The 13988-nt window shown below is 44.1% G+C and overlaps 1 protein-coding gene and 1 pseudogene across 1 annotated transcript in view; both read right to left on the bottom strand.

The window, feature by feature from the left end:
* The window catches only part of PKD1L3 (polycystin 1 like 3, transient receptor potential channel interacting), a 56159-nt gene that overhangs the window by 27534 nt on the left and 14637 nt on the right, over positions 1-13988 (bottom strand). Inside the window, 8 exon segments of the mRNA XM_032614824.1 lie at positions 1873-2016; positions 7470-7612; positions 7614-7652; positions 7936-7972; positions 7974-8035; positions 9894-10124; positions 12663-12687; positions 12689-12885. Of these exon segments, the coding sequence (XP_032470715.1) occupies positions 1873-2016; positions 7470-7612; positions 7614-7652; positions 7936-7972; positions 7974-8035; positions 9894-10124; positions 12663-12687; positions 12689-12885 (878 nt within the window).
* LOC116744890 lies at positions 12150-12318 on the bottom strand (annotated as a pseudogene).

Raw genomic sequence — 13988 nt, 5'->3', positions numbered from 1 at the left:
GTATTAACCTGGGAGTGTTTACTCAAGAAAAATGGCTGAATATTAGTAAGAACAGTGAATTTTGTGGCATTTTAAATTGCCCTATTTTCCCAGCTCCCTTTCTCTAGCTCCACGGTAACCTTAAAACCAACAGCCTTTGATCACAGTGAAAACCAGCAGCCTGGCAGTCACTAGAGGGAGGAGAATGGGGTTGGAGCTCCTTAAAAGCTTCCTTTCCCCAGAGAACTGTCATTGTTTGATTTGTCTGATAGTTCCTTGGAAAACTCCACTTGCAAGGCTGTCCTTATATGATGTGACTGGAGGCTCATCCAGTGAAAAAGGCTTTTTCCCTGAGGGCACTGTCAAAAATATTCAGAGGCGACTGTTTACCTTCACAGCTGCCTGATATGGTAGGCAAACGACAGGCTAACCAAAAAGCTTAAATGGAAAAGCTGGAAAATGAGAAGTCCACAGGAGTTTTGAAAAGCTCTGACACAGTCCTGGGAATCTAGAAGGCCACATGCATGCCCAGGGCTGTATGCATGCTGGGGAAATACCTGAGAAGGGGCTTCCCTGGGGGCGTAGTGGTTGAGAGTCCGCCTGCCGATGCAGGAGACACGGGTTCGTGCCCCGGTCCGGGAAGATCCCACATGCCGCGGAGCGGCTGGGCCCGTGAGCCATGGCCGCTGAGCCTGCGCGTCCGTAGCCTGCGCTCCGCAACGGGAGAGGCCATAACAGTGAGAGGCCCGCATACCGCCAAAAAAAAAAAAAAAAAAAAAAAAAAAAAAATACCTGAGAAGGCCCTACGCTTTCACCCCTGGATGACCCTGAAGCTCTCAGCAAGCAGGAAGTGAAGGCTGAGGCAGAGCTGTCAGTTGCCTTGCTGAGTGCTAAAGGCATAGCACAACATGCATGCAAAACCCCTCAGCAAAGACTGGGAGACTTACTGGTTCAGGCATTTGAAGAAGTCTCTGTCTAGTTATTAGCTGACCACTAAGCTAACTGAGCAGAAACTTCAATTTTCACACATGACAAAGAATACAGACGTTACAGAATTAGTTAGAAACAGACACTAGACAACAACAAACACTAAGAACAACAAATACTGGGGGAGAGGAAGGAAATCTGATCTTCAGAGTTGCCACATTCTATTTAAAATGTCCAGTTTTCAACAGAAAATCACAAGACATGAAAAGAAACAAGTAAGTATCTCTCTCTCTCTCTCACATCACCCCCCACACACAAGTCAATAGATTTTTTTTTTTTTTTTTTTTTTGCGGTACGCGGGCCTCTCACTGTTATGGCCTCTCCCGTTGCGGAGCACAGGTTCCGGACGCGCTGGCTCAGCGGCCGTGGCTCACGGGCCCAGCCACTCCGCGGCATGTGGGATCCTCCCGGACCGGGGCACGAACCCGCGTCCCCTGCATCGGCAGGCGAACTCTAAACCACTGCGCCACCAGGGAAGCCCAAGTCAATAGATTATTGTTGAGGAAGCCAAGACACTCAGTTTACTAAAGATTTCAAATCAGCTATTTTAAATATCTTCAAAGAACTATAAAGGAAACCATATCAAAGAACTAAAGCGAAGTAAATGAGAATGCTGTCTTGCTAAACAGAGAGTTATCAATGAAGATACAGAAATTATTTTTAAAAAGAACCAAATAGAAAGTCTGCAGCTGGAAAAATAAAAAGACTGCAGCTGAAAAATACAATAAGTGAAATGAAAAGTTCACTAGAGGCTCAGCAGCAGATGTGAGCAGGCAGGAGAAAGAATCAGCAGACTTGAAGAGAGATAATTGAAATTGTCTTGTCTGAGGAACAGAAAGAAAAAGGAGTGAAGAAAGTGAACAGAGCCTCAGAGACATGTAGCACACCATAATTTCTCAAGAGTACCTAAAGGAAAAGAGCTCCTTCTTTGAGACCGGTATGAAGATCCAGTCACGCTCACAGTCTCCAAGGTCCATGGCCAGCCAACAATTGCACAGGAAATGCCATTTCCTTTTACCTGCCATGTCAGTGACAATTTACATACCTACAGTAAAATAAAGATGACAGTTATGTTAGGGAGGTGGGCATGAACCAGTTGCTGTAATAACAAGTAACCTCAGGGAAACAACCTAAATGTCCACTGATGGCTGAATGGATAAAGAAAATGTGGTATGTGTACAAACAGAATATCATTCAGCCATAAAAAAGAATGACATTTCGCCATTTGTGACAACGTGAATAGAGGGCATTATGCTAAGTGAAATAAGTCAGATAGAGAAAGACAAATACTGTATGATCTCACTTAGATGTAGAATGTAAAAACAAAGCAAAACACAAACGAAAAACCAAAACCAGGGATATCCCCGGTGGTCCAGTGGGTAAGACGCAGGGGGCCCAGGTTCAATCCTTGGTCGGGGAACTAGATCCCATGTGCTGCAACTAAGAAGTCTGCATACTGCAACTAAGAACCAGTGCAGCCAAAAATAAATAAATAAACAACACACCAGAGTTCATCACATAGGTTTAAAGAAAAAAAAAAACAAAACCAGAACGGAGCTCATAGATACAGAGAACAGATTAGTGGTTGCCAGAGGTGGGGTGTGGAGGGCTGGGTGAACCAGGGGAAGGGAGTCAAAAGGTACAAACTTCCAGTTATAAAATTATCAAGTCATGGGGATGTAATGTACAGCATGGTGACTATAGTTAATAATATTGTGTTGCATATTTGAAAATTGCTACAAGAGTAGATCTTAAGAGCTTTGAGCACAAGAAAAACAAAATTCTGTTAACTACGTATGGTGACAGTTGTTAACTAGACTTACGGTGGTGGTGATTTCACAATATATACAAACCTCGAATTATTATGTTGTAGATCTGAAACTAATATAAAGTTGTATGTCAATTATACTGCAATAAAAATGAATTTAAAAAAGAAGTAATTTTTCACTGACAGTGAGTATCCAAGTAAATGGATTCTGTTTCATCATTAGGCAAGAATTAAAGAAACCAGAGCTGATCCCGTTTTTTCCTTCCCAGCCTCTAAGGGTGTTCATGTACCAAACACCAGAATGCAGACTTCCATAACCTAGGAATAGTTCAGTGTGTGTTTGTATTCTATAAGTTTTCTTGTGCCACATGTGACGGTGCCCTGCCACCTCTGTAAGCATCCTATCTGCCTCTATCTTTAATTACCAGGGTCTGAGGGGGTGTCTTTGGGGGGTGAGGTGGGGAGTGGTCTTTAATGTCTATATTAATGACTTGTCCTATTTGGGTCTGTGGCTTCGTCTTGGCTTCAGAGCCACAGGCCCTGAAGTTGCATCCTCTTTCCAACCACAGTGTTTTACCATGTGTCTACCTTCTCCCCTAATTTCAATCGTCAACGAACTTGTCCTCGGGGACCCCTAGTCGTTCAGCCTGTTTGACTTCATCTGTACCTAGTCAGCTAATCTCCTCCTTTACTGGAAGGATGCTACTTCCCCAAGCGTCTCTGTGAAACCATTCAAATCTCTCTGGTCAAAAGTCTTGCTTAATTTTAGTTGGAAATTATTTTCTGTGCTAGGAGTACAGATTGCTTTAAAGCTAAAATATTTCTGGGACTCTCTTACTGAGGCAGTTTATAAAATCACAGGTGACTAAGCTGCATTTGATTTAAACTTAGCTACTGCTAGATGGCGGAGTCGGAGGATGTGCGCTCACTCCCTCTTGGGAGGAATCACAACTAACTGCTGAACAATCACCGACAGGAAGACGCTGGAACTCACCAAAAAAGATACCCACATCCAAAGACAAAGGAGAAGCCACAGTGAGACGGTAGGAGGGGCGCTATCACAATAAAATCAAGTCCCATAACTGCTGGGTGGGCGACTCACAGACTGGAGAACACTTATACCACAGAACTCCACCCACTGGAGTGAAGGTTCTGAGCCTCACGTCAGGCTTCCTAACCTGGGGGTCCGGCAACGGGAGGAGGAATTCCTAGAGAACCAGACTTTGAAGGCTAGTGGGATTTGATTGCAGGACTTTGACAGGACTGGGGGAAACAGAGACTCCACTCTTGGGGGGCACACACAAAGTAGTGTGCGCACTGGGACCCAGGGGAAGGAGTGGTGACTCTATAGGAGACTGAACCACACCTACCTGCTGCTGTTGGAGGGTCTCCTGCAGAGTCAGGGGGTGGCTGTGGCTCACCATGAGGACAAGGACACTGGCAGCAGAAGTCCTGGGAAGTACTCCTTGGCGTGAGCCCTCCCAGAGTCTGCCATTAGCCCCACCAAAGAGCCCGGGTAGGCTCCAGGGTTGGGTCGCCTCAGGCCAAACAACCAACAGGGAGGGAGCCCAGCGCCACCCATCAGCAGACAAGCAGATAAAATTTTACTGAGCTCTGCCCACCTGAGCAACAGCCAGCTCTACCCACCACCAGTCCCTCCCACCAGGAAACTTGCACAAGCCTCTTAGATAGCCTCATCCACCAGAGAGCAGACAGCAGAAGCAAGAACTACAATCCTGCAGCCTGTGGAACAAAAAAAACAAACTTAGCTACTGTTAAAGCTTTCATTTAAGAGCAAAGTATAAAAAAGGAGAAAATACTCATTTTCTGATTGGTGAGAAACTAGTCATGGGTTTTTTTGTGCTTTTATTCTCTTATTCTTTCATACAGAAGAGAAACAGAGACTCTAATGTGTGTTAGAAAAAATCTAGTTAATGCATTCAGTATGACCAGTAGAAAGATATAGAAAGCATTATCATTTCCTAAGAAAAAATGCTGGCCGTCTGTTTTTTATTGGGGGTGGGTAGTTCTTTTGCTTTTCTGTGTTTTCCAAGTTTTTTGCATTCAAACAGCTATTACTTTTGCAATTAAAGAAAGAAAAGCAAATGTTGACTAAAGAAAGTCTTCAAAAGAGCCTTAATAACAAGCAGATACGAAGCTCTAGAGGTGAACAGGTAACTCTGAGAATTTAATTGTAACAAATATTTATTGTTACAATATTGACTGTAATTACCAACTGTAACAAATATTTATTGAGTCCTACTATACTTTTGGCACTGTATGAGCTTTTTTTTTTTTTTTTTTTTTGCGGTACGCGGGCCTCTCACTGTTGTGGCCTCTCCCGTTGCAGAGCACAGGCTCCGGACGCGCAGGCCCAGCGGCCATGGCTCACGGGCCCAGCCGCTCCTCGGCATGTGGGATCTTCCCGGACCGGGGCAAGAACCCGTGTTCCCTGTGTTGGCAGGCGGACTCTCAACCGCTGCGCCACCAGGGAAGCCCCTGTATGAGCTTTTGAGAATACAAATATGAATAAGACAGCATCTCTATCCCTGAGGAGCATAAAGTCATTATGAGTTTAAAAATATTATAATTAAAGACCACATATAAAATTAGAATTGATATAAACCAGTGATAAGAGTAAGAAAAGTGGAAAATATTATATAGGTGTGAATTCCTTTAAGTGTTTCCTCTAAGAGAAATAGTTTTTAAAAAAAAACCCAAAGGTTTATTTCTTCTTCATGTTACATGCATATCATGGGTTAATTGGTGGTGGGAGGGGTTCTCGATGGTGCGGTTCTGCCCATTGCAGTTACTTAGGGACTCAGAACGACAAAGCAACCATGTGGCACCTGTTTACAACTCTCTTGACAGAATTCTATGGCACCACCCACGAACAATAGCTCCTTAACTTAAAAAATGTACTTCCAATAATTATAAAATAATACAAATTTATTGTTAAAAAATTTTGGAAATACCTACACGTACCCTGAAGAAAAACTTAAAAATTCATAATCCTACTACCCAGCAATAACTATTGGTAACAATTTAGTGTATATAGCGCTAGACGGTTTCCTATACACATACTTTAAAAAAACAAATTTGCTGTGGTATAGTTTACATGTGATAAAGGGCACCCATTGAAAACGTACAAAATTCAATGCATTTTGACAAATGTATACACTTGGGTACTAAGCACCACCGTCATCCCCCTGAAAAGTTCCCTTGTGCCTTTCCCAGTCAGCCCCCCTCAAGCTCACCCTTGGCTTCAGGTGAGCACTGATCTGCTTTCTGTCTCTATAGAGCAGTTTGTTTTTAGAATTTCATCTATGTGGAGTCGTACAGCATGTCTCCTTCTGCGTCTGGCTTCTTTCGCTCAGCGTCACGTTTTCTGAGATCCATCCACACTGCTGTGTGTCTCAGCAGATGGCTCTTTTTTGTCGTAAGATTCCATCGAATGAACATACCAACATCTGCTTATTCATTCACCTGATGGACGTTTGTGTTGTTTCCAGCTTGGGGCCATTATTCATAAAGCTGCTATGCACATGTGTCAGAATGGACATATGTTTTCATTGACCTTGGGTAAATAACTAGGAGTGGTATTTCTGGGTCATATGGTCAAGGTACGTTTAACCTTACAAGAAACCGCCAAACTGTCCTGCACCACAGCTGTGCCATTTTACACGCCACCAGCGGTGTGTGAGAGCCCTAACTGCCCCCCCGCCACCAAATCCCGGTTTTGTTAGACTTTTTAATTTCAGTCATTCTGGTGGGCGTTTAGTGCTATCATTGTGGTTTGAATTTGCATTTCCTGATGACTGATGATGCTGAGTATCTTTCAAGTGCTTATTATACATTATTTATAAATGAAAGTGGAATAATAGTGCAACAAACCGCTTTGTAGATACCTGAACAGAATGCAAGCAGCAAGCAGCTTATCAGGCTATCCTGGCCTAGTGGCTGGTGCATCTAGCCTAGCAGGGAAGGACTTCTTTTGCTATCAATTTTAGGCAAGCAGCATACTGTTTTCAGGGGGCCAGTATTCAGCAACTGACTTGTTTGAATACCGGCCTGAGACCTTTGACTTCATTCCCTTCTTTTTTCCTAATCCCAACAAGCCAATAATCCTCAACCTTAATTTTCATCATCTATTCAATAATTTCTCCACCCTCCTCTCCTAATTCTTAGAGTGTTGCCGAAGGAGGATGCAGAATCATCTGGATCTAGCACAGGGCACACACACTCATCACTGACCGCTTGTCTCTCTAACTCTCTAGGCACATCCCACACTGTAATTCCGTTCCTTCCCCTCTCCTTAAGCTCTTCATTTTAACCCAAAGTATATTCAGTATATAGTCATTTACTAAATTTACTCTTTGAAGATAGTTTTCATATTTAGAGATACTTTCGATTTACGGTACTTTCGGGCACTATTTCATTGTTATTATTTGCTGTTCACCATCATGACAGCAAGTCCCATGACAGCAAGTCCATTTTTTTTAATGGAAAAAAAAATCTATCATTCTACCACCCGTAAAAAATCGTGTTGTTAATTTTCCATATGTCCTTCCAGGGTTTCTTCTGTGTAGACAGCTCTGAAACTAAAATCTAACAGTCATTTGTTACTATTTGACCCAAAGCATTATAGTTATTTATCATAAAGCCACGCAGGTCTTTCCCCAGAATGCTAAAGATCCACAGAGAAGAAGCAACATGCCAGCCTGATACGGGTACTTACCAAGAAGGGCTGACGTCAGAACTGTCATGCCAGAGCTGCAGGCTGTGTAATTCCCACAGAGAAGACAGAGTGCCCAGGAGGAAGACATCCAGTCCCCCTCGTTCAAAGACTGCTTTCTGGGAATCACAAAGATGATGGGGGTTCGCTCTGCCCCTCTGATCCATAAAGGGTGATAACCACCTAAAACGTGACAATGAAAGATACGGTATAGGAAGTTATAACGTGATTCTTTTGGTTTATCTCTAAGGAGAAAGATGAGGACAGAGAAAACTGCAATTAAATGAAGTCTTGGGGTCTGAGACAAGCAGAAAGAGCTCTTCAGGTGTACAGTTTAGAACCAGGAAAGATCACTGTCTGGGATCCTTGTAAAGGACAAGTGGACACAGGGATATTACCAAGTCAGACTGTACCTCACATGGCAGAAGACACCAAGTAACAAATGAGGAACATTTATTTCACTAACGTTAGCTGTTGTAGCAGCCCTTCTTCGATAGCCCGTGGACCTCAATAAGGTAGTGGAATTGGGAGCTGGGGTCATTATCAGCCAGGACAGTGACCCTCACCTGCAGGAAAAAGCAGAACCAAGAAAACTAGCCGATCTTCACTTAGCATAGACCCCTGCCTTCTCCAGCTAGAAACAGGAGGATGCACTGCGGCAGCTCTGTGGCAAGAAAGGGTGAGGTGTGGGGAGAAGATGTACAGATAAGTAGACCTAAGTTAAGTGACAAAAGGGGGGAATAAGGGCTGACAGTCCAGAGTTTATGTCTCTAAAATGAAATATTCATGGAATCAACTGATCGGGTCTTGGACCTCTAAATATCTCCACCTCCCACCCACCCAGAAAGGGTTATCAGATAACATACAGGGCACACAGTTAACTGTGAATTTCAGACAAATGATGAATAATTTGGGATCATACTTATACTAAAAATGCATTCACTATTTGAAATTCAAATTTAACAGTCTTGTTTTTTTATTTACTAAAAATGGTAATTCTAGACCAACAGCCATAAAGAAACAGATATTTTGTGTATTCTAGAATTTCCACATGTAGGAAAATTTAAGAATAAGAAAGATATAGAACAGAAATTAGAAAGAAGCTGTCATCAAAGGAATTTTTTTGTTTCAAAATAAAGATTCTGGGCTTCCCTAGTGGTACAGTGGTTAAGTATCTGCCTGCCAATGCAGGGGACATAGATTCGAGCCGTGATCCCGGAAGATCCCACATGCTGCGGAGCAACTAAGCCCGTTCGCCACAACTACAGAGCCTGCACTCTAGAGCCCGCGGGCCACAACTATTGAGCCCGCGGGAGAAACTACTGAGCCTGCGTGCCACGACTACTGAAGCCCACGTGCCTAGAGCCCGTGCTGCGCCACGAGAGAAGTCACCACAATGAGAAGCCCTCACACCACATGAGAGTAGCCCCCGCTCGCCGCAACTAGAGGAAGCCTTGCGCAGCAGCAACGAGGACCCAAAGCAGCCAAAAATAAAGATCACTTACAGGTTTCCTATATATTGCCGTTACATTAAATTATAACTTGACTTACACATAATTTTCATATCCAATGTATTAAGTGAGATAAACTTGCATTTGATTACAGTTAAGTTCTCTGGGTGTTTTCTTTTGGCTTATTCCCAACCTAAATGAATCATATGAGGGTTCAACCTTGGCTAAAAGAAAAGAAATGGAGATAAAGAGTTAAGTCCCTGGGCCTTGAGCCAGAAGATATGACGAGAAATTTAAGAGAAGCCCCACTTGAATTCTTACACTACCGACTACCATGCTACCTACCTCTTTTTTTAAAATTAATTTAATTTAATTTATTTTTCGCTGCATTGGGTCTTCGTTGCTGCACGTGGGCTTTTTTCTAGTTGCGGTGAGCGGGGGCTACTCCTCGTTGTGGTGCGTGGGCTTCTCATTGCGGTGGCTTCTCTTGTTGCGGAGCACAGGCTCTAGGCACGTGGGCTTCGGTAGTTGTGGCTCAGGGGCTTAGTTGCTTTGTGGCATGTGGTGATCTTCCTGGACCAGGGATCTAACCCGTGTCCCCTGCATTGGCAGGCGGGTTCTTAACCACTGCGCCACCAGAGAAGTCCCTACCTGTCTTTTTTTTTTTTTTTTTTTTTTGCGGTACGCAGGCCTCTCACTGTTGTGGCCCCTCCCGTTGCGGAGCACAGGCTCCGAACGCGCAGGCTCAGCGGCCATGGCTCATGGGCCCAGCCGCTCCGCGGGCATGTGGGATCTTCCCGGACCGGGGCACGAACCTGTGTCCCCTGCATCGGCAGACGGACTCTCAACCACTGCGCCACCAGGGAAGCCCCCTACCTGCCTCTTTGATGAAGGGTTTTTTGTTTTTTTTTTCATCTTGTTCCCACATATTTAAGACATTGTGGCAAAGTTTTTGGAATCAAAGTCTCATCACCTTCTGCATATCTGCTTGGTCCTTTCTCCAAGCCCACACAAAAATGAGCATATAGACTCCAATAAGGCTGGCCAGCAGGGACACCCCGATGGTGTTGCTGGTCACACGAAGGAACAGCTCAACTGTGTCTTCCACTTTCACTGCCCGAGGCACAATGAAGAAATCGCCGCCCAAGTAGGTCAGGTGGTTACACAGACACTGTGTCCTCCAAAGTGGGCTCTGTGGCCCAACGTGGAATAGCAGTCAAGACGTTGATTCTAACTGGCGCGCTAAAAAAAGGACGCATGTAAAACAAACATAGGCATTTAGATTTGGGAAACAAGGGCTGATCGCTTATTCTCTGCTGGTGTAAAGTGGGACAACTGATGGGCACAGCAGCTTGGCAACATCTAGTAAAATCGAAGAAGCAAAACTCCTTGAATCCTGTGATTCCAGCTCTGAATGTATATCCTGGGGGAATTTTGCACATATGCACAAGGAAACGTGAAAAAGGATGTCCCTGTCAACACTGTTTACAACTAGGAGATATCAGAACAACCTGTGTGTCCAGTAACAGCAGAACATACAAACAAACAAATAAGTAAGTAGAGGCAAACTACTGGGCTGCTGGACTTCTCTGGTGGCGCAGTGGTTAAGAATCCACTTGCCAATGCAGGGGACACGGGTTAGATCCCTGGTCAGGGAAGATCCCACATGCCACGGAGCAACTAAGCCCATGCACCACAACTACTGAGCCTGTGCTCTAGAGCCCGCAAGCCACAACTACTGCACCTGTATGCCACAACTACTGAAGCCCAGGCGCCTAGTGTCCATGCTCCGCAACAAGAGAACCTACCGCAATGAGAGGCCTGTGCACCGCGATGAAGAGCCCCCGCTTGGCGCAACCAGAGAAAGCCCGCGTGCAGCAATGAAGACCCAATGGAGCCAAATAAATACATTCAAAAAGAAAAGTTTGATCCTTTAAAAGAAAAGGAATGAACACATATACTAAATTCCAGTCAGGGGTGACCCTTTGGTAAGAATGAGGAAATGAGGTTGGAGAGGGATAGATCCAGATCTTCCATTATCCCAGTGTTTTTTAAAATTTTAAAATACTTGAACTAAATACAGCAAAATACAAACTTTGTGATAAAGCTGAGTGGTGTCTTTAATTTTTTAATCATATTACTCCCTATAACTTTTCATATATTGTAACATTTCTTTATAAAAGATATCTTTTAAAATGTCACTAAGCAAATGAATGGAAGGTACCAATTCCACACCTGATTTTGTAGATGAAAGCCTAAAATGCTGTCAGGATGACTGATTTCCTTCCACAGAACAAGGTTAAGTTCCCAGTCCACTTCTGGCCGTTGGAGGAATTCTCATCGTGCACTGTGAGTTCTGATACTTTCATGGAGTCCAAATAACAAAGGCTTCAAGGAGGCAGGAAACGTCCTGATGCCTTTTGCAGTGGGTGGCCACTGCTGGGAGAAAAGAAAATCTCCCCCAACTTGCTACTCCGTGGGGTTTCCCTGCCGAGCAGCACTGGACACTTGTCAGAAGGCAGACTCTCCGGCCGCCCCAACTTACTGCGACAGACTCTGCATTTTAACAAGCTCCCAGTCTGAGGGGTTGCATGAATGGTGCGGAAGCCTTCCAAGGAATCCTCTTTCCTTGTATTCTCGATCTGGATAACACTCTCTCACATTAAAAAAAAAAAATGTATTTGTTTTTATTTTTGGCTGTCTTTGGTCTTCATTGCTGCGCGTGGGCTTTCTCTAGTTGTGGCGAGCCGGGGCTACTTTGTTGTGGTGCGCGGGCTTCTCGTTGCGGTGGCTTCTCTTGTTGCGGAGCATGGGCTCTAGGCACGCGGGCTCAGTAGTTGTGGCTCGTGGGCTTCAGTAGTTGTGGCTCGTGGGCTCTAGAGCGCAGGCTCAGTAGTTGTGGAGCACAGGCTTAGCTGCTGTGTGGCATGTGGGATCTTCCACGGCCAGGGATCAAACCCATGTCCCCGGCATTGGGAGGTGGATGCTTAACCACTGCGCCACCAGGGAAGCCCTATCAGATCTTTCAGGAAGAGCTGCCTCAGGATTTCCAGACACTTACGGCCCATTCTTTGTGCACATGAAACCAGACAGGATCTCACAGGACCACTAGTGTGAAAATGTACAGCACCCTTTTAAAGCGGTCAGACACCTGGAACGAGGCAGTAATTGCAGAAGTGACAGTCTGTCCCCACCTGGCTTAGAATGTACACGAATCTGTTAGCTTATTTTTAAGTACAAAAGTTCTTTTTTTTGGAGTGAATGGACCAAGCTCCTATTCCAACTCCCTGCTCCAAAAATCCAGTTGCTATATTGTCCTTGAATAGAGGCTGTATCAGATATTAAATTGATATAAATAGATACTACACTTGATCTTAGCCAAAAGGCCAAGAAGCAATAAAAGTTCTCTTTTATGTAGCAGAAAGTCGGCCTCATTTTACCCTCCGCATATTTAGTACTTGTAGAATTGATCAGCTTCCATATACCACTTGTCTTACTTTATGTAGATTGTCAGATTCACCCCAGACTAATGTTTGGGGAAAAATGACAAATCTAAAGCAGAAGGCTGCTCCAAAGAGACACGTTCTCTCAGCACACCACACACACGCCTCCTCCTTTTAACCAGGCTGATTTATTTCCCTTCCAACGCTTTTGCTTTCTGGGCCGCCCCAAATGAGATGACAGAGCACTGAGTTTACTGCCAGCCGAGGTGGGAGAGCGGCACAAGTGGGCAGCTTCTGACCTGGCATCCGCTGCTCCTCCACGTGGTTGCCGCTGTCCCAGAAATAACACTGGGTGACGACAGGGACCACCAGAAACAGGGCGGGCATCTGCTGGGCACCCTCCTTGCTTCTTCTATTCAACAGGGCTGTTATGTAGTAGGTGCCAACCCCATACTGCAGGCTCTCTGGAGTCAGCACCCATGTATACTGCTCATCTGAGAACAAACAAGAGTACTTAGCTGCCTTTCAAAGGGCGTAAAAATACCATTAGAACCTTTCTTCAGAAGGGTCTATTATTATCATTATTTTATTTTACAAATGGGGAAATGATAAGCCTAGAATCACAAATGGTTTTAAAGAAAATGACCGGTGATATAGTCTGGGACTTTGGATGACTCCTGTTCCAATAAAAAAAATCATATGCTTTTGATAAATTAAGACTTAGAGCTAATGAATTAGAATGTATTATGAGTTTTAGAAAAACGAAATAATCACACATCAAAATGAGTAGCTAGAGCTTCCCTGGTGGTGCAGTGGTTGAGAGTCTGCCTGCCGATGCAGGGGACATGGGTTCTTGTCCCGGTCTGGGAAGATCCCACATGCCAAGGAGCGGCTGGGACTGTGAGCTACGGCCACTGAGCCTGCGCGTCCGCAGCCTGCGCTCCACAACAGGAGAGGCCACAACTGCAAAAAAAAAAACAAAAAAGATCAGAAATAAATGAAAAAGAAATGAAGGAAACAATAGCAAAGATCAATAAAACTAAAAGCTTGTTCTTTGAGAAGACAAAATTGATAAACCATTAGACAAACTCATCAAGAAAGAAAGGGAGAAGACTCAAATCAACAGAATTAGAAATGAAAACGGAGAAGTAACAACACTGCAGAAATTCAAAAGATCATGAGATTACTACAAGCAACTATATGTCAATAAGATGGACAACCTGGAAGAAATGGACAAATTCTTAGAAATACAGACTTCCGAGACTGAACCAGGAAGAAATAGAAAATATAAACAGACCAATCACAAGCACTGAAATTGAAACTGTGATTAAAAAATCTTCCAACAAACAAAAGCCCAGGACCAGATGGCTTCACAGGTGAATTCTATCAAACATTCAGAGAAGCGCTAACACCTATCCTTCTCAAACTCTTCCAAAATATAGCAAAGGGAGGAACACTCCCAAACCCATTCTACGAGGCCACCATCACCCTGATACCAAAACCAGATGAAGATGTCACAAAAAAAGAAAACTTTAATCTCCAAAATTTACAAGCAGCTCATGCAGCTCAATAACAAAAAAACAAAAAACCCCATCCAAAAATGGGCAGAAGACCTAAATAGACAT

Source organism: Phocoena sinus, chromosome 19, assembly GCF_008692025.1.
Source record: "Phocoena sinus isolate mPhoSin1 chromosome 19, mPhoSin1.pri, whole genome shotgun sequence".
NCBI lineage: Eukaryota > Metazoa > Chordata > Mammalia > Artiodactyla > Phocoenidae > Phocoena > Phocoena sinus.
This window is presented reverse-complemented; position numbering and strand designations above follow the sequence as displayed.